The sequence below is a fragment of the Periplaneta americana genome, chromosome 8, assembly GCF_040183065.1.
Source record: "Periplaneta americana isolate PAMFEO1 chromosome 8, P.americana_PAMFEO1_priV1, whole genome shotgun sequence".
NCBI lineage: Eukaryota > Metazoa > Arthropoda > Insecta > Blattodea > Blattidae > Periplaneta > Periplaneta americana.
Window position 1 is genome coordinate 99,897,184 of NC_091124.1, and position 21,220 is coordinate 99,918,403.

General features: G+C 36.6%; 1 protein-coding gene across 1 annotated transcript in view; it reads right to left on the reverse strand.

Annotated features, from left to right (window-relative positions):
* The window catches only part of side-VII (sidestep VII), a 1,274,787-nt gene that overhangs the window by 459,917 nt on the left and 793,650 nt on the right, over positions 1 to 21,220 (reverse strand). Inside the window, exon 5 of the mRNA XM_069832114.1 lies at positions 13,958 to 14,102. Coding sequence (XP_069688215.1) covers positions 13,958 to 14,102 — 145 coding nt within the window. The remainder of the gene's footprint in view (positions 1 to 13,957; positions 14,103 to 21,220) is intronic.

The window sequence follows — 21,220 nt, forward strand, 5'->3', positions numbered from 1 at the left end:
CTGTACGGTCACTGGTTCTATAGTCTGGCTTTCAACAGCCAACAGTGCAGCTTATATCAGCATGGCTGCGACAACCACTGGAATATTTCCAGGACGAAATACAATATTCATAATGAGAGGCAAACCAGGGACAGAATATGGGCGTGTGCTGAAAGGTCTTTGTTTGATGTCGAACAGAAGCAAGAAATTTTGTCTGTGTATTGAAACATTCTCATCGACCCTATCCTAATAATGTGTCGTCGTCTTTTTGAGACCACCACCACCACCACCGTCATCAGAGTTACCTCAATATCATTATCTATTAATAATTTAAAGTTATGTCTACAAAACAGCTAAATCTTGAAAAAATGAATGTATATAAGTGAACGGTTTATGAAAAAAAATCATAGTCCAAAAACATAGGTTTTCCGGGGAAACAAAAAACTATCTGGCATGGGTGTTATTGACACTTCACATATGAAATTCGTCATGCCATTTCTTAAGATCTTCTAGAAACTTTGGAAAATTGAAGTAGGCCCTACTGTACATTTATAGCTTAAATTTTCTCATAGAATAATACATGTGGTAACTGTGGACAATGGTTGTTTTAAGAAATGATACTCTGTTGTGGTTGAATTGTGCCCGTCCTTTAATCTACTTTTCCTTTATTATATCCTGTTCCTTCTTCTTTCCTTGTTTAAGTTTCTTCCAAGAGTTTACTTCTGGACCTAAAGATGACTCTATAACTAATACAATAATTCACGTGCCAAAGTATTTTTCTTTGAGAATTAGAGGTTGCTTTTTGCCGCATATGTAAGAAGCAGTACTGCCAAACTACAACAATTTAAAATTATTGTACGTATAAATGTTTCAAGATGATATGAATGGGATATTTGTGAATACTAACATCGTCCTTTAAGACAATGACTTTTTTTTTACAAAAAAAGTTTTTGGATTACGGTTGTTTTGTGAATACCACAAAAAAATGTTCACTCCTATAACATAGGTCGATGTTCTTTTTTTTTTTCCTAACAACTAATTCAATAGATAGCCGCTACAATACGCTCACCATATGCTTAATATCCCACATTTTCATTTTTTGTACTATGGTTCTTTTTTTTTAAACTTTAATTACTACTAATATTAATTCTAGGCTCAATTTAATGTATTGAAATTATTTTATGAATTATATAAATGAATGCCTTTCAGTGAATATTGTGAAAAGATCCGAAAGTAAAAACTAAGAGAATTAAAATATAATGGACAGTATTACAAAAAGGAAACTAAAATATTTAATGAGAAAGAATAGTAATGATACTCATATTCCGATACTACGAGGCGCGTCCATAAAGTAACTTTTCCACTCGTCCCACAGCTAGCAAACCATATGTTGCGCGAAGCGACTGCGTGTACGTGATAGAGTAATGTCCTGGCTTGCGCTAGCGGAACTTCCCGAGTGCTCTCAATAGCTTCGTTCCATTGGTTGAAGATGGACGTTCCTATTCCAGCTCCCGCCGCGTGAAGTGTGGTCAGTGATAAAGTTTTTGAATGCACAGGGCATAGCGCCGATTGAAATTGATCGTCAGCTGTGCCAGGTCTATGGGCAAGCAGATGGTGCGTTGCTGCTGTAGGCAATTTTCAGTAGGACGCCAAAAAGTGCATGACGAGGAGCGCAGTGGGAGGCCAACCATCATCACAGACGACCTTGTGGAGCAACGCACCATCTGCTGGCTCATGACATTAGGCCCATAGACCTGGTACAGCTGATGATCAATTTCAATCTGCGCTATGTCGTGTGCATTCAAAAACTTTATCACTGACCGCACTTCACGCGGTGGGAGCTGGAATAGGAACGTCTATCTTCAACCAATGCAACGAAACTACTGAGGGCACTCGGGAAGTTCCGCTAGCGCAAGATATGGTTTGCTAGCTGTGGGATAAGAGGGAAAGTTACAGTACTTTATGGACGCGCCTCGTATAAGTACTATAAAACTGTATCAATGGTTATAAAGAGACAAGAAGAAAGCATTAGAATAGAAAATACAGAAAAGAAACAATAAAAGTAAAAAATATTTAAGATATTAAAAAATGAAAGCGGCCGATATTCAAGAATGAAAAAAATTAGTTCATTAATACCAATGGACATAAAACGGAGGATTCCATTTCCATTGCCAATTACATTAAGATTTTTCTATGAATTTGATTGACAATGTCAATATTCAAGATCTCGCAGATGATTCTGCAATTGATTATTTACAGATGCATTTAATACCTAGAATGTGGGTCCAAATTAATTTATTCTTACGACATAAGCAGATATTGTGTACTATACGTGATAAAACATCCAAAGACAAATTCCAATGGATATGATGAAATACCGAATAAAGTTCTGAAAGCTCGTTCTGAAAAAAAAAAAACCTCCCCTTTAAGCTTTTCAATGGCGATGTGGTATTTTTTTAGAAGGGCTCAAAATTAATACTAATAATAAATCCAATCTACGAGAAAGAAGAACCTACTGTTGCTAATTATGAACCACATCACAATGAACAACATTTTCAAAAACGGCGGATAAAGTAATGTATAACACTAGATTATATTATTATTTGAAATTAAATCATACATTAATTTCAGAAAACAAAAACCAACATATATTTCAGTTTTTATGCAGGTGAATGAAATACTTAAATTTAAAATTCCAAACAAAAGTTGGAGGAATACTTTGGTAATGTGGAATTATCGTGGATTACACCATTCATTATATATGTGATATATGGTCAAAACATGGTAACTCTAAAAAATCTGTTTTGAGATACAAGCATTTTATTTTCATTTTCACTTTTCTTATGCAAATCATAATTTTAGTTTTCATACAAATGTGAATGAAAATAACATAAGATTAGATGAAGATATCACGGCTAAGTTATATCAAACGAAAAAAAAAATAAATATATTTTTATAGGGCTGCGCTTTCAACTAAAAAGATCATTTTTGGTGTTAGCATGTTCTGACCAAACACCACAGACATAGGTTAAAGAGCATGGGTAGACATAACAACTCGGTTAGACAAGCCAACGGCTAACGTACTAAGTTGTGGGAGGTAGGAACCATCATGATTTTAAAATTAAATATAGAGAGCAAGAACGGACTTAGGTAAATAATCTATTTTAAATCAACTTATAAACGACTGGAATGACCTACCTGCAGCGATCTTTTAGAGCTGTCCTTTAAGGAGATTAAGAAATAACTTAAGTTGTATATGAATTGTAAATGTTACACAAGATACGCTACATTACATTAAGGTGACCTATATTTATTGACTTCGCGTGACGAGTAATTAATTTCGTTCAAATTTTAAATTAGTTTAAAATAGCTTGTAAGAGGCATTAGGCTAGCAATTTTACGTTAATAAGTATGACTCTATGGAAAAATAAGAACGAAATTGTGTATTTGTTCTTTGAAATGTATCAGTGATACGTGTTGTGTCAGTGACGATACCAGGGCTTCTATTATATGTAATGGCCGCTGGCGAGGTGTTTCGCTTCTCGGCCGTGGTAAGCCGCGCTCCCCCAATATAAATATACAGTTTCTCAGGTCAGTGTATATTCTTTTGCGAAGATCGTTAGACAGCTGACTCCAGAGCAACGCAATTTTGTGTGTAAAGTTTATTATAAATACCAACCAGATCATCGCGTTCGTGCGGAATTTACTCAGACGTTCCCTGGTCAATTATCTCCTTCCAGAACTGCAATTGAAGGGTTCAGAACCATAGTGGGCCAAGCGCCATTTACTAAAACCGTAGAAAACAAGGGTTAAAATGAAGTTATCACCATAATTCAATGGAAACATACAGCAAGTAATATAAAGTACACATATTCAAACTAAATGATGTGTCAATCTTCATTAAACTATGGTATTCACTTAACTTTAACCCTTGCTTTCTCCGTTTTTAATAAATGGCGCTTGGCCCACTATGGCTCTGAACCCTTCAATTGATATTGTGAACAGATTTGAATCTACTGGTTCAGCGCAAACAAAAAACGATAACATACAGTTCTAACAGAGGACAAATTAGGCAAATTGGCGCACATCTTGAACTGTCGCCAACAAAATCACTCCCGAATTAAGCACAATAAGTGGGGGTTCAGTGTCTTCTGTACATAAAATAACAAAATTATTAAAACTGAAACCTTACAAGTGTACATGTGTCTATTGTTTATAAAGAGCAGCACGAGTGCACTTTTTTGTGTCAGTTTTTTTCATCAGTGACTTAAGTTTTAATCTACCCACAGCTCGTGTTCTTTTCAGACGAGGCGTGTATCCACCTAACTGGTCGTGTAAACAATCAAAACACTCGCTACTGGTGTTCTGAATATCCATGTCGTGTATAACAAAGCTCTCTTCATTATAGGAAGTTTGGAGTTTGGTGTGCTGATAGCGATTTTTTTACAAGTAGACAGTAAATGCAGAGAGGTGCAAAAATAATATTTCGAGTCCATTTTTTCATCAGCTGACAGAAGAAGAGAAATCATATGGATGAACTAAAGAAAACATAACTAATGAAATTAGGAACATAATGGTGGCCAAATGTCTTTTGGGGATGCAACATCTGTTTAGCCGAGGGAGGACGACATTTTCAGCGTATTCTATAAGGCACGATTTTATACACGTTTTAAGTAGCGGGGTTATCCTACGAGTGCGGTCGGCTGCGACATATAAAAAAGCCCTGTAGTTCATAGTGGTAGTGAAAAGTTCTTGAGCAGTGAAAAGTTTTGAACAGTATTTTAATAGAAGGAAAGTCGTTAAGGCTAGTTTCAACTGAGCAGTAATTGTGTGTGATGTATTACCTACAGATGTTAAGGGCTGCTCGACCTTAAACGCTTTCAAGTCCAAAGTGTTATAAAGTAATCATGTAATTTAATGTGTCATCTAGTGTAAGTAAGTACTTAAGTTCGATAATCTTCTGGCTGATGCATACTTTTCTGTTTCGATCTTGTCTCAGGTATACCTTTAACATTCTGTTGTACTAACATTATATTATTATGTATTTCCCTTTTATGCTCTGGTTGAGTTGAAGAGAAGGCCTCACGGCCTTATTTCTGCCAGAAAAATAAAGCATTATTATTATTATTATTATTATTATTATTATTATTATTATTATTGTCATCATCATCATCATCATTAAATCCAGACGTTTGAAATGGGCAGGGCATGTAGCACGTATGGGCGAATCCAGAAATGAATATAGAGAGTTAGTTGGGAGACCAGAGGGAAAAAAAACCTTTGGGGAGGCCGAGACGTAGATGGGAGGATAACAGTAAAATGGACTTGAGGGAGGTGAGATATGATGATAGAAACTGGATTAATCTTGCACAGAATAGGGATCGGTGGCCGGCTTATGGTAGGGCGGCAATGAACTTGCGGGTTCCTTAAAAACAACTTGTAATTATTATTATTATTATTATTATTATTATTATTATTATTATTATTATTATTATTATTATTAATGTATGGTCAAAATTATCATATTTCCTACCCATGATCCTCGCATGAATTACCTCATAAGCAGTACATATGAACAATATTGGCTGCATAAACAACTGGATGGCCGGAAATAGCCTATAGTATGCCAGAAGTTAATTTTTCAGAAGTATGGTCGAAACATATCTTAGCGAAAACATCAAAATCAATATATTTAATATTAATACAAAATAATAGTGGGATAATTATTTCACAAATGCCTTGTATCGAAAGTACGAATTGAATTGAAGAAATGTAACTTCCCGTTATTCCTAATGTTAATAAAATTCATAGTTCATATTTGCGCTTCGGCACAATAAAGAATTTGAAACAAAGAACAAAATTATTTCATTTCACTGTTTTTTAACTTGGATAATATTATAAACTGACATCGATTATACTTATTTCGGAACTAGAAACTTACTTTGGTGCTTCGATTAATTTTAGGAAAATTCCGATTAATTATTTAATTATGAACGCTTGATGTGGAAATAGAAGTATTTTACTGGACATTTGTTCTACCATAGGTGTGGTATTTTTAATTTGTGTAGCATTCCAACACAGATATTCATCTTTCGAACTATATTGTGAACCGGTGCCAGAACCGATGAAATGAAACCGCGGACCACATGTCCCGCGCGGGCCTCGATTTCACCGGGTCGATGGATCGGTTTGCGGGTTCACTGTTATTAACTACTGGCGAACTACACAATCTCATGGAAGAAGTTGCGAGAGGAAATATATATTTAATTTTAATTGAATAGATGTTGGGAAAAAAATCACATGTGTAATACGATAATAATTATCCAAAACGGATAACCAGTACAGATGTGAACTTTCAGGTGGTTTCCAAGCTATAAAATATGAAATAATATCTACTTACTTTTCTCTCTTTGTTTAGCTGAACTATCTTTTTTTCAGATTCGGAACGCCTACTCTTGTGCAGAGGAAATAATTACGTTGTACACAACGTATATAATTAAGATACATATAAATTAATGTACAGGGTTTTCATTTCAAAACTGCCCAGTCTAAATGACTTTTTATTTCAATTATTAGAATTAATTCAAACAAAAAACACATCAATTTAGATACTGAGGGAGAAGTTTAAAACCAATGTCAATTGCATTTTAGGTTTCAGCCTATCCCACACATGCCCTTCGAAATTTCAAATGGCACCGCTATGTTATGATATTTAAATATGAAAGAATATTCAATTGTTTATACATCTCATTCATTTGTTCTCAAATCTTTTGTTTCCTATAATCGCCTAGCAACCTCGATTCTTTTTTTTCCCCCGTTGTTTGTAACTCTATAGCATTTATTAGTGCTTTAGGGTTGTGCTAACAGATTGAGTTACATGTCAACAATGTGACGCCAAAACGTGTGTTCAGGTTAATGCCCAGCGACCAGCGACAGTCCTCATGCATTTTATATATTTTTTGATGACTGGCTAATTAATATTAACCCGGCACACTCATAATCACACAAATTTCCAGACTCTAAATACCCAAGTAATGTTTCTTGAAGAAAAATTCACCGATAGCCGAGCCCGGGAATCGAACCCGGGACCTCCAGATCTGGAAGCCAGCATGCTGACCAACAGACTACTGAGACAGTCTCGATTCTTATTATTGTTGATTAGAGCTAAAGAGCATAAAACACAAAGGGCCGTATTCATAGACATTTTTAGCGCGGGTTTCCGGTGGATGATCAGCGTTTTTCGTAATCATAAACCAGTGTTAGCGATAGGATATGATTTGAATTCTGTACAAGTAACCAGTGGATAGCCGGGGCTAGCTTACTACGCTCGTAGCGTGTGCTGCGAAACGTCTATGAATAGCACTTTAAGACTGTTGTTGATTTCAAGTAGTAACACAAACTAATATTAAGGAATATTACTTTTGTATATTATGAAAATATTCTTTGAAAATACATATAACAGAATAGAGAAAATATTTTAGAAAAAGACGAAGTTTTGATTTACATTATTTATATATGGTTTTGATACTATACCCGGTTCCGAAATACGCTGTATTACTGTTTAATGAACAATATAGCACATTCTTAACATTTAATTTAGTTTAAGGAAATTTACAAAATATTGGACTAACAAGTCAATACTAACAAGTAAGTGAATATAAAAAGAATCTTCATTTGACTGTCTATTTATTATGAATCATTCAATATGTGAATAGCATGTAAAACAAGTATTGGCTGCAAGTACATTAGAGCATCGATTGTACGAAACAACTGGAGATGGGGGGGGGGGTGTTCGGATAATTGATTTTTCTGATAACCGATCATTTACGAAAACAAATATTGTACCAGTGTCATAGGAGCAGTATGAAACAAAGAAACACAAAACTGTACCTAGGCCGGGAAAATTGCACACTGTGGCGCCTCTGGCAGCTATCTTTAACAATTCTTAAATACTCCGAAACTTCCCTACGCGATCCATATGTGTCAGCCAGAGAGATATATTTCTCAGAAATGGAGGTAGTTTGAAACCTCTCAAGTTTATTTCTTTCTTCCTCCTCCGCCCCCCCCGCCTTCAATTTCGCTTTGGCATTTTCGCGACGTTTAAGTCATCTACGAATATCCCATGCAGTTTAAATGCGAAAATATTATCAGAAATTAAGAAGAATTACTGTTTGAAACATTGTCTACTATTCTGAATTGTAATGGGAGTTGCTTTAATTGGGCTTCTCATTTGCGAGCTTGTCATTATGGTTCTCAAATTTCACGTTAGAATACTGGAACAGTGAGTGAAATGTGGTAATGTCAAACGTGACATAATTACGTGACGCACAGTTAGAGAAAAAACAATTACGTCAAATCCAGCAAGTCATTCAATAATTGAAATTCATATGCACAACAGCATCTGCTATTAGCATACAACGCTGTGCGTAAATGTCGATTCATTTCAACAGGCAATGGACCACACTTAGTTTTTTTTTGTTAGTTTTACGTTTAGATATGTTTTCTTTGGCAATAGTGTATCTCGGATTTACAAATCATCAAGTTTTTTATACTTTAATATTATGGAAGTTCCATTAATTTGGATGTTTGCAGGTTGAAACAGAATAACAGACTCTTAATGTCGATAATAGCCGCTAGTATACAGGGTGATTCAAAACCTCTGCGACAAACTCTGAGGGGTGATAGATCTAACAATAAGGAATCCTTTTTGTTAAACAACCTATGTCTTTTGACGCGTCACGTCGTTTCGAAGTTACCGTTGAAAATGTTTTCCGCGGACATATGTCAATGTATGCGAATGTGTGCACCCCTGTTTGTTTGTTTGTTTGTTTGTGTGTTTGTTTGTTTGTGTGTTTGTTGAGATGTTTGTTTGTTTGTTTGTTTGTTTGTTTGTTTGTTTGTTTGTTTGTTTGTTGAGATGTTTGTAAGAGACGAGAAGGGTTGTTGTTTGTTTAGTTTAATGTTCAATACCTTTTCCTTTCAATTGAGTCTAATCATCAACTGAGAATGGATGTCTACACTTTTCCCGAGTTAGCCGACAAGGTAATGTGTTATGAAGAGGCTCGCGGAAACGGAAGAAGAGTTCTCCACAAGTACCAACAACAGTTTCAAAACAAAAATGACCCTCCCCACACAATGCTCGATTTTATCAGCGCCTTCGAGACGATGGGTCCCTTCGTCCCCGGCGCATTGGTGGAAGACCGCGTAGAAATCCATTCTCAATTGATGATTACACTGAACTGAAAGAAAAAGGTATTGAACATTAAACGTAAACAAATAACAAGAGCTCTTCACGTCTCTTACAAACATCTCAACAAAAAAAAAGGGATGCACACATTCGCATAAATAGGCGTACGCCCGCGCAAAAACATTTTCAACGGTAACATCGAAAAGACGCGTCAAAAGACATAGTTTCTTTAACAAAATGGGTTCCTTATTGTTAGACCTATCACCCCTCAGACTTTGTCACAGAGGTTTTGAATCACCCTGTACTAGCACAGTTTATTGTCTATGATTGTAAATGTAGAATTAATGTTTCAAATGTGATTTTATTTGCGGTTTTTAGGCTATTACGGTATAAGTATTATAGTTATAGCTTGCAGAAAATTGGAAAATTAATAAAATAAAACAGATCACAATTTTAGTTTTAAAATTGTTTGAAACAGAAACAAATTTTACAGCTGTCAAAGAAAGAAAAGTCACCTAAATGATGAATGAAAATGACAAAATTGCATTCTGTATCCTGAAGTGAGGGGACCGAAGTATTTTTATTGCAATCTTAGGTATATCCTAGTCGCTCAGTCTTGGAAGGAGGGGAATGGAAAAAAAACGTTTAGTTTTGCAGCCTCTGAGAAAAAACAGAGATAGTCCAGAAAGATTCCTGTAAGTCATCAGAACTAGTCGGTGACCCAAGTGGCACCGGTTCATATTTGTGAACATTACAGACAAATATGATTCGATAGGCTGTCTCTGACATCACCGAAGACAGGATCAAATGGAAAACACTAACGAAATATGATTTGTGAAGTTTTGGGAAAGGAAGAACCCTGAGAAAATTCGCGTCTTCCTATCCTTTCCTTCGCAAGAATGAATCCCGTGTATACTCTATTTTTTTTCATGGAGTGCAGTTTCATAGAAAGGACTTTGCCGACAGACCTTCTACTGCCCCCTACTAATTGGTTGTCATAAATAAATGTCTTCCTTACTGTGACGGAAATCTTGTCTTCTCTTGTTAGTAACCAATCACAACCCTCGTTCAGAAGAATTGACAGCTGCCCGTCAAATCCACGTGGAGGCAGAGTTGCCGCATCTTTTCCGAATTCCAAGAATCCCGTCAGTTTCACTGCATAATTTCGAAGGTCATCAGGATTGTGACAACTGTGCAATGTTGGGACTAGGGGACAGGATGGAATTGTCAGAGGTGTTTGTGTAGAAGTCATAAATCTGTAAGCGGGTGTTCAAAGGAGCCACCGAACTGCACTCCTTGAAATAAAATAAGGTATACACCGGAAGTCGATAATTATACGTTCTAAAACTGACTTATTAGAGTAAAATGGTTAATAAAATACGGTAATTTAACAAATGTCAAATTTCAATTACTTTGGATTGTAACGTCAAGATGATCCTCTTGTTCAGTTTTTAATTAGATACCGTGATATTATACTGAAGTGTGTTATAATCAGAAAGATCGTTCGAAGTAAAGCAACTCGATTACAGTTGCGTAAAACGATCAGTGTAAGAATTATAATTTACTCATATGATTAAATATCTTATACATCTGGATAGTTGAGGTAAGTTTTAACGAACTAACTAAATGGAAAGTGATTTGATATAGACTTAGTGTTATGTACAAGGAAGAAACACTTCACCATTCCAAACAGAACAGATACAGAATCAGTCCAATTAACAGATATGAAAGTTCTTTCGACGTCAAAAATATCCAGAGATCCAATCCATAAAGAAGATGAAGATTTTTTTTCATGATTTTTATTTCAAGGTGAAACCAGGTCCCGTGTCGTGTTTACGTCATATTATAAAGTGATCAGGTTTTGAATTTGATCGAATCGGGCAAAATTCACCTTACATTTTTCGTGTAAGCCACAATTCAGCACAGGAGTTTGACCGTGTAAGTCAAGAAACACATGAAAACCTCACAAGACGAACAGACTGCAAAAGACAATGTTTTAGGAAATAGATATCTTCACAATGCCATCCGCAATCATGGAGCAACAGCCAGTAATATGATTAAAGATTATGTCAGTTAAATTCTGAGAGCAGGCAGCGGATTGTTACCTTCACTACAGTTTCCATAACTGTCCGCGCTCATTCGAACTTCTGTCAAATTAGTTACGAGAGAAAATTACCGAAGATTGATCAATTAGACCTATAATAAGTCTTCTAGGGTGCTATTCATAAACATTTCGCAGCACGCGCTACGAGCGTACTAAGCTAGCCCCGGCTATCCACTGGTTACTAGTACAGAATTCATATCATATCCTATCGCTAACACTGATCATCCACCGGAAGCCCGCGCTAAAAATGTCTATATGAATACGGCCCTTAGTATCCAGGTTACAATGGTACGAGAGATTTATTTTCTTGCGACCTACAGGACTTTCAATCTAGAGTGCACCACTCTCCTGAAAACTTCTTTTGAAGAGGACCATGAACGATTACCTGTACTTAAGCGATCGGATAGATGCTGTAGGCCCACTTATGTCACAATTCTCGTTACACAGCTTTTATTTTATCTGTGTCCGTAAGGTGAGGGGACAAGGAGGTAGCAGACGTTTGTAATGCTATTAATACGCTTGAAATAATTTCAAGTGTATTGGCTAAACCTCATTCCATACAAGAAGACTCCGCATATCAACAACATACCTCAAAATACTTCCACGCCCCAATCACTGGTAGGTAATTCTTTTAAGGGAATTGCTTATATTACTATTACAGTTACGTGCTGAATTGAATTTTTCTTTCTTATGTAGAATTCTGCATTACAAAATTCGTAGAAAAATAATTATTTTTTTTGTCATTCCTTTGAAATTTCAATAAAGCACAATCAGTAGCTTCACCATTCATTGGTCTCGATGTGCTTGTATGGACCTCCTCACTTCCAATTCCATGATGTAAACTTAAATCTGAAGTGATTGTAATGCCCGGGCCTAAAATAATCGACTTGAAATTTAACGCTCATTTACCGACAGAGATATAATGAAACATCTGTACTCGGGCTATGAGCTATCTTACCGCAGTAGTTGTAGACTTTAGTACAAGAAGTAAAGTGTGTTATTACGTTATTAGTGAATAATTTCGTAGAGTATAGGTCGAATGAACAGTATTCATTTAATTTTTTTTTAGAAAATTGTCTGACGTAAACACACTAAGAAAGTGAATTACGAAGAGGTTTTATTTTTGGTGTTGGACAAAAAAGCAATTAGGAGAATGACATTTCAAACAGAACAGAATAGCATTATAAAGAAATCCAAGAAAATCTCTCAATCGTCCAGCAGCACAGTTTGTTGTGACACGTGAATCCATATATAACAATACACAAAATTTCTCAAATTTGTGGTTCGAAAACTGAACAATAGCGATGGTAACATTTTTAATTGATTTCTTCAGTTTGTACAAGGCGGGATTATGAATTTAGAACCGGTATTACCTTAATGACGAAGGTTGGCTACATTTACCAAAATATGTCAATTCCGAAAACAATCGTTACCCAGACTACTGGTGTTCGGATGCAACTCATCAGTTGCATGAGCTCGCGTTACACGATACTCATAATGTTTCTCATAACTGGAACTAATGTTCAACAATTTATTGATGCTTGTCGACGAGCAGATATCTTTCAAATATCTGTTGTAATTTAAGGTACGATTAAATATTATCGTAGCATTTACTTACACTCCTACTCTCCTATCTCAATAATAAAATTAAGGAGTTGTTTCTGTATTCATACTTAACGGTGGAAGCACGTTCCTTAAGCTTCGATCACACATTTCAAGGAACTGAAATTATTCAAGTCACTTGATTTCGAGTAATGTGAATACAAGTTGCGGTTCAGACATATTCAAATTATTATGTTTTTAAGGTAGGATAAAATATCGTCGATGTAAGTTGTTCATATAGGAATTTCTGTAGTAACAAGCCTTCGTGCCAGGGAACTGATAAAGATATTGAAGAAACGGAAGAAACGTCGTTCAGTATGGGTTTTGAATTGGATTAGGTAGTAAGATAAATACACGACTATTGACATTTACAAATACTTAGAACAATTTAAGTCAAGCACCTTCCATTACAACAGAAAAACAATCATCTCTTAATTTATTGCGCTTAAAATAGGTGTCAATCTGAATTCGTGTGTTTCTTTCTTGAACTCAAGTTATCATGTGACGTTCATACTCTTCAAGTTGTTTCAAGTGCCAAGTCATATAAAAGTAGAAAGGGATTCAACTTTACTTGAAACTTGAGTTCAAGCTGTTACTTGAGCCATAGTACTCCCAGGACTTCATTCTAGCCATTTTTAAATATCACATATGAGAAGGAAATTAGAACAAGGTGGAGTGTGTTGAGGAAATTAAGGAATGAAAATGGATTATCCTGAGAAAACCATTACGATATCTGCTTTTTCTACCAGAAATTACATCACTACGTCGAACATCGAAATGGGCTTGAATTGGATGGCACTCAATGGCCTGGGAACGCTGTTTCCCCGAGCGACCTATGAGTAAACGTTGGACGATTTACGAGGAAAGACTGCAGAAAACTACTCCTCAAAAGCGCCAAACGCGTTCTATTCCTGGATATAACGAAAACTATTACAGTTTAAACACAATACATTAGTTACATTGAATACCTTGCGTAAAATAATATACTACCGGTACTTATAAATCACAAAGGATATTGGTACCAAGAACAAAAACTGAACATATTCTGTTGTCCTTGAACCACATACAAGTCAAAGAGTACTCACACTGTATCTCGAGCTTCCAACCGTCCTCGAGGCCTTCTTTCTGGAAGATGGTGTTCTTGGCCTGGCAGGAAAGATACTTTCCAGCGTCTTCTTTCTTCACGATGAGGGATAAAGTGCTAGTTGTCGTGTTGCCATCGTTCGAAGTCTACAGGAAGAAAGAAAAAAAGCCATTAATATTTTAATATTTGTTCCTTGCTCATTTTGAAACATAATATTTCATAATTACTTTGGAAGGAATAAGAATAGAGTACGCAGTAATGATTAGTATTGAAATTCGCTATATATAAGTCGATCAAGGGCGAAGGAATTTCAAGTATTGCGACAATACTAAGTCTCTTAGTCGATTATTTAACAACGCAGCATCAATTGCTAGACTATATTAATTATTATTGATTATTCCACATTATCACAAAAATTAAGTTTGTTGCCACAATCAGACATAATTATCTAGTTTGTGGCAAACGTGAATAACGGTTTTCTGAACATCGTGCATTCATTCTTCTTCAGTTAATTGAGGAAAAAACTGGTCCAAAATTACGGTTTTGTATCGGTCAGCATTAACTGTTTCATGAAAAAATAGGGCTGATCAGGAAGAGGAAAAGGAATTGGATGGGTCACTGGCTGAGAAGAAACTGTCTACTGAAGGATACCTGGAAGGAATGGTGAACCGAAGAAAAGTTCGGGGCAAAAGAAGATATTAGATGATAGACAACATTAAGATATGTGGATCATATGAGGAGACAAAAAGAAGGCAGGAAATAGGAAAGATTTGAGAAAGCTGAGTTTGCAGTGAAAGACCTGCTCTTGGGCAGAAAACTGAATGAGTGAATACACCGACCTCAGGATCATGTAATGGACTTTCAAGAATAAGTTGTGGATTATCTACTAACCATTACCGATTATTCTGAGCATTAACACGTCCGTGCAAGTGAAACCACGTCTCATTACTAAAAGTAATAAATTGTGGGTCTATATGGTCGTCATATAGAGATTTGATAAACCAGTAAGAAAAATTGATTCTCTATGTGTATCCCCGGACTCTATTCGTGCACTTTTGTATCTTTGTATGGATTACATTTTAGTAATTTTGTCGCATTATGTGCTGATGTACGGCTGACTATAACTTGTGCTAACTTCGTGAAAGATTTTCGCGGCGATTATTCCAATCCAGCACCAATATCATTCAACTTTTTCTCAGTTAAGACAAGGTGCCTTCGTCTTGTCCAACACTGATTCCATTGTTTTGAAATTATTCGCTATTGAACGAACTGTAGACGTATCAGATGGATTAACCTCAGGAAAACCATCTTGAAATTCTCTGCGACAATGAACTGGTAATTCGTATTATAAAAAGTTACACCAAATTAAAATTCTTTGTTCTTAATTAAATCAATGGACCTTAACTCATGCAAGAGAGAGAAACAGAGAAATGAAAGACAACACTGCACACAACACATTTACTGCACTGACACACAACTCAATACCACACACAGTAAGAAAACAGTCTATCAGCGGCTATGTGTGTCTTTGAATGGCTCATGCTCAATTAGGCATTGCTGCGACACAGGCAGCGTAAGCAAGTGGAGGAAGATAAAATAATGCACTAGGCTATAGAGGGTGTTTCAAAAATACGGGGCATAATTTCAGGTATGTATTTCCCACATGTAGACAATCAAAATAGTTCATTACAATATGTCTCCGGAAATGCTTCATTTCCGAGTTATGGCCTTCACAACATTGAAATTCACCGGAACGTTTTTCTTTCCGCTGGTCGTTGTCATTACAGAAGATGTTCAAAATTTCCACCTCCTGCTTGAATACAGACCTCACATCGATGTCTCATTGACCTGCGAACACGATCCCAAACTCCAGGAGTATTGCGTATGTCCTCAGAACATGCCACAATTCCATTCCGAAGGGATTCCAAATCAGGCACCGGAGACGAATAAACCAATGATTTTAAATGGCCCGACAAGTAGAAATCGAGAGGGTTCAGATCAGGTGAGCGTGGAGGCCAAGCAATTGGGCCACCTCTACCTATCCATCGATCAGGAAACCTTCGATCCAAGTACCGGCGACGAGCCGTACGTCTGAAGTGTGCAGGAGCGCCGTCATGCAAGAAGTGAATGTGTTGACGATTGATCAGTGGAGTGTCTTCTAAAACATGAGGTTCCAGGAAGTTTGTGTACGCCTGTCCCGTAAGTCTGTTTACAAGTAGCCTACATGGGGTCCAACTAATCGATCACCAATGATACCGGCCCACATGTTGAGGGAGAACCGCACCTGGTGATGAGATGAAACAGTTGCACGTGGGTTTTCATACGCCCATACATGCTGATTGTGGAAATTTGTTATGCCATCTCGTGTGAACTGTGCTTCATCTGTAAATAATACTAAGGCAGGAAAGTTCGGATTTACACCACACTGCTGCAAGAACCACTGACAGAACCTAACTCGTGCAGGGTAATCTGCTGGTGAAAGGGCCTGTACACGTTGCAAATGATAAGGATACAATTGATACTCTTTCAACAGTCTCCAGACAGTCGTATGAGGAACATTGACTTGCAACGCTACCCTTCTTGTGCTGACAGAAGGAGTCATGTCCACAGCCTCCAGAATCTCCTCCTGTACTTCTGGAGTTGTAGATCTTGGTCGTCCCCTTCCCAAACCAGGAGAGTTAAATTTTCCATACTCGCACAGACGGTAATGGAGACGTACAAATGCCTTCCGATCTGGACATTGTCGCTGTGGGTACCTCTCCTGGTACAAACGACGAGGCAGCGCAGCATTGCCGTCCGCCTTACCGTACATGAAGTGTATCTCTGCCAGCTCTTGATTTCAATACATGTCGCACAGTCAAACGCCTACACAACACTGAATGTAACCTTCGCCTCGGAATGAACTCTCAGAGTGCCCTCTTAATGTCTCCTTTGACGGCAACGACCTGCGGAAAGAAAAACGTTCCGGTGAATTTCAATGTTGTGAAGGCCATAACTCGGAAATAAAGCATTTCCGGACACATGTTGTAATGAACTATTTTGATTGTCTACATGTGGGAAATACATACCTGAAATTATGCCCCGTATTTTTAAACACCCTGTATAATCACCAAAGAACTTTAGGCCGAATGAAATATGGGACTATTGTAGTATATCAGTTCATTATAAGAAGAGGACGACGCGGGAGAAGGAACAATGATTTAAAACTAAAAATAAGGAAGTTGCAACGAGGACAATTCAGCAAACTCCTATTAGTTAACGCAATGTCTTATAAATTTTATCTTTTCAATTTAAAAATGACAGAGATTATGATAGAGGTTTTAGAGTTAAACAACATTTAAACCAAACCTGTAACTAACATCAAACTTGCTCTTGTTTAGTTTCATTTGCATTTGATCAATGGAGAGAAGGCATTCATGATCATTCCCTAGTAGTCCATGCTTTCATGATGGAACGAATCGGTGTTGTTTTGCGATACTCTGCATTTCATGTTTGTAAAAATATAGTTCCAAACAGCATCTTAGGTAGTAAATAAGATACAGATTGTCCTAAGTCTCCAAAATGGAAAGGAAAATATTTTCATAGGGACGGAATTCCATCATTACCCTTGATATAACGGGACGGAACTCAATCGTGCCCCAAAAATTTATTGGCCGAATCTCCACCTTAAAACTGACCGTGGGACGGAACTCGTGCGCCTATAGTCTACCTGCCCGCCCGCCCATCCATCCACCATACCAACCGAACTCATTTCATGACACTCCAACTATTCATTAATCACTCGTATCGATTCGTCCGTCCACCCATCCATCTCTATTTTCTATGTACCTATTACACATGCTTACTTAACTGTTTATATATAATATATAATATATACATATATATATATATATATATATATATATATATATATATATATATATATATATATATATTTCTACCTGTATATATGTCTGCCTACCCGCGCGCTCGTCCGTTGCCCACTCATCCATCTATCTTGTCCATGTGTTTGTCCATATCTACCCACACACCCATCAACCGGTCCACCTGCCTGCGTCATGCAAAAACTGGATTACTAAGCTGTGGATCTGTTGCTCCACATTTGTTGTTTGTTTGTGATTAAGGAATAAGCTTACATATCATGGGAATGGGTTTGCGCCAACGATGACATTCTGTCTAAATATGTTTTTTTTTCTGTTAAGTTGATAGAGATTGCGCACAAAATCTGATTACATGCACATAGTACCTGTCTTTTTACTAGTGCATGATTCCAAGATGGCGAGTTTGCATTGAATAGTATGCTCATCGAGTTGGGAGACAAACATTGCGGGGCGGATTCGTGAAGGTTGTGATGGGGGTGATTCAAGACAGCAGTAATAGAGGACAGGAATGATTAGAGAAGGTTTCAAGTTTCATAAGGCATATACATATTGCGTTGTACAGTTATGAACAGGCTTCGAGACTTTGGGCCCGATACAATAAGTTTACTGTGCATGTACTATAGGTTGTTGACTCGCTGCAGGTAGTGAAAAGTAGAGATGTGTTGAGGTAGCAACGTTGTTATTTAGAGTAGAGTACGGTAGTATGGGGAAACACACACATATGTACATTCTGAAAGTAAATATACATTACACATTGACAATGTCAAGAGAGTATGAAAAGCATTTATTCTCCTGTCTTTTATAAACATTTGTGTTTAATAATTATACACAGTGTTAATGATGGAAAGAAACATGTAGCAAATTTTAATTTCTTCATTTATTCTATTGGTCATCTTTAGGAAGTGCGGTTACAGTACCGAATTACAATGTACTTCAAGATACATTTTCAGTGTCTCAAACGTAAATATTTTTCGGTTATCTGCCAAACACAGTTTGTACTGTGAAAAACTGCGCTTTAAGTCGCATGACGTGATAGGAGCAAAACGAAAAAACCTAACATCTTTGCAGTCTCTAAGAGACAGTCCTTTATTCTCGGGTGACTCTATAGCTACTAATTTGCTGTTTATATTACACAATGTTCCATATCCGTTATTTTTACATAAAATTGATTTCCACTTCTGTTTACTCGGTGTCTCATTAATTTTGTGTGTCATTTCCTCAATTAATTTGAGGGCTTCCGGCATCCATTGCTCTGTAATAGTTTCAGACACAGTTTGAAAATAGGTTTGTATGAAAATCAAATTATTCGCCAGAGCCTTGAAATCCAGAGAGTTTTTTTTTTTTGCGTATTTGTTGGCATTCATTCTACAGTACCCCCACCCACTCTACGCTTTACCACTATACTCAGTACGTCGTTATGCTCATTTCCCACTGACCTGCTCTATTGGGTCCGAAGTCTCGAAGCCTAGTTATGAATTTCCCTGCCATATAATAACTTTAGAAATGGACACGAAAACTGTAGTCAGTCTTCATAATAACCATGAACTACCGGTTCCTATATTGAGCAAGATTAATCCAGTCCCTAGTATCATATCCCATCTCCCTCAAATCCATTTTAAAATTAACCTTCAATCTACCGTACGTCTTGGCCTCCCCAAAGGTCTTTTTCCCTCAGATCTCGAGTCTAACAGTCTATAGTACGCATTTTTAGATTCACCCGTACATACTACATGTCCTGCCCATCTCAAACTTCTGGGTTTAATATTCGTAATTATGTTAGGTGAGGAATACAATGCGTGCAGTTCTGAATTATGTAACTTCCTGCATTCTCCTGTAACTTCACCCATATTAGCCCCTAATATTTTCTTAAGCACATTATTCTCGAACGCCGTTAATTTCTGTTCCTCTCTGAAAATGAGAGTCCAAGGTTACCAAGAATTATTGAGAACGCAATAATAATAATAATAATAATAATAATAATAATAATAATAATAATAATAATAATAATTGGCTCGTATAGAGAATTTTGCGTCGAATCATATTTATTACCAAATAAAAATATAACTCGCAATAAATGTGATACTAGAACCAATAACATTTAGTTGCCTTGGGTTTAGAGCAGCGGTGACCGAAGCGGGTGTCGTGATTACAATGTGTAATCACAGACATTCAAACGAGTACGAGGAGTTTCCTGTACATTGATGTGGGTTTCATTCAAGTACTGAAGGCAAGCAGTGGCGTTATCATATCGCTCTACAAACTCTGTCTCTACAAGCAGTAAGAGGTGGTTTCGTAAATCATGAGGACTTTTTTGTTGTTCTGTCGGAGAAAATTCAATATGTTTACTTTACTCAACGGTTCAATTAGGAGTATATAAAAACATTAATTGCAACGCTGAATAACATAATATTATTATTATTATTATTATTATTATTATTATTATTATTATAATTAGTGACCGGTAAGTATGTTTCTATAATTCATCTGTACGTGCATGAATATTGATCTTTTTAGATCTTCTCTCTGGAAGGATAAAATTATTAGGTTTTATGTCAATTCCAATTTTCTTAATCTTTAGATGAGGATAAATATTTATCAGTTATTTATTTAATAATAATATTGTAAAAAACTGATTCAATATTATGTACCAACGAACTGTTAAACGCCAGGAATTGACATAAGTTTTAAATCATAGCCAGGAAGAGAAAGACGACATACAGCAAATAAATGTAAGGAAGTCAGCTACCTAATGGGGCTTGAAATATCTCGTGCTCTAAAGCCTTTTAATAGAGTAAAATTTCTCAAAAGAGTAGGCCTAATGATTAAAATAGCTTAAATAACTTGTCCATAAAAAGTTTTTAATTTTGAAAAACTACGAATTTCTCAACCAGGTATAGAGAGAAGAATTCAGAAAATTCCTAATTATATTCAAGAGGAAGTTAAAAAAAGAAGCAAGAAAAATGGTATATTATTCACTGGCTCTTGATGATTGCAGTGACATTACTGATACAGCAAAGCTCGAGATTTTTTTCCGCAGGATTGATCGAGATGTTAGTGCAGGAACCACCACTGGTTGTGGTTTTCATGCCAAGTACCTTTCCTCCGTCTCCTTACTTCATAGGCTGCCTGTCGCATGTAATCACTGCAGTTCGAGTTTTGGTCACCGCTGGTTTAGAGGAAAATAACAATCACTTGACGTTCAAAGCCAACCTAATGACAGTTTTGTCCAGAACAAAAGTCACTAGATCTGACGAAAATGTAATATTGGTTCCTTTGTCTGAAATCGTCGGTTAATTGACTGCACTACGGCTAGATGAAAAAAATTTCTACTTACAGTTAGAACGTTTTTACTCAAAATAATTCCTCAATTAAAAAATCATAAC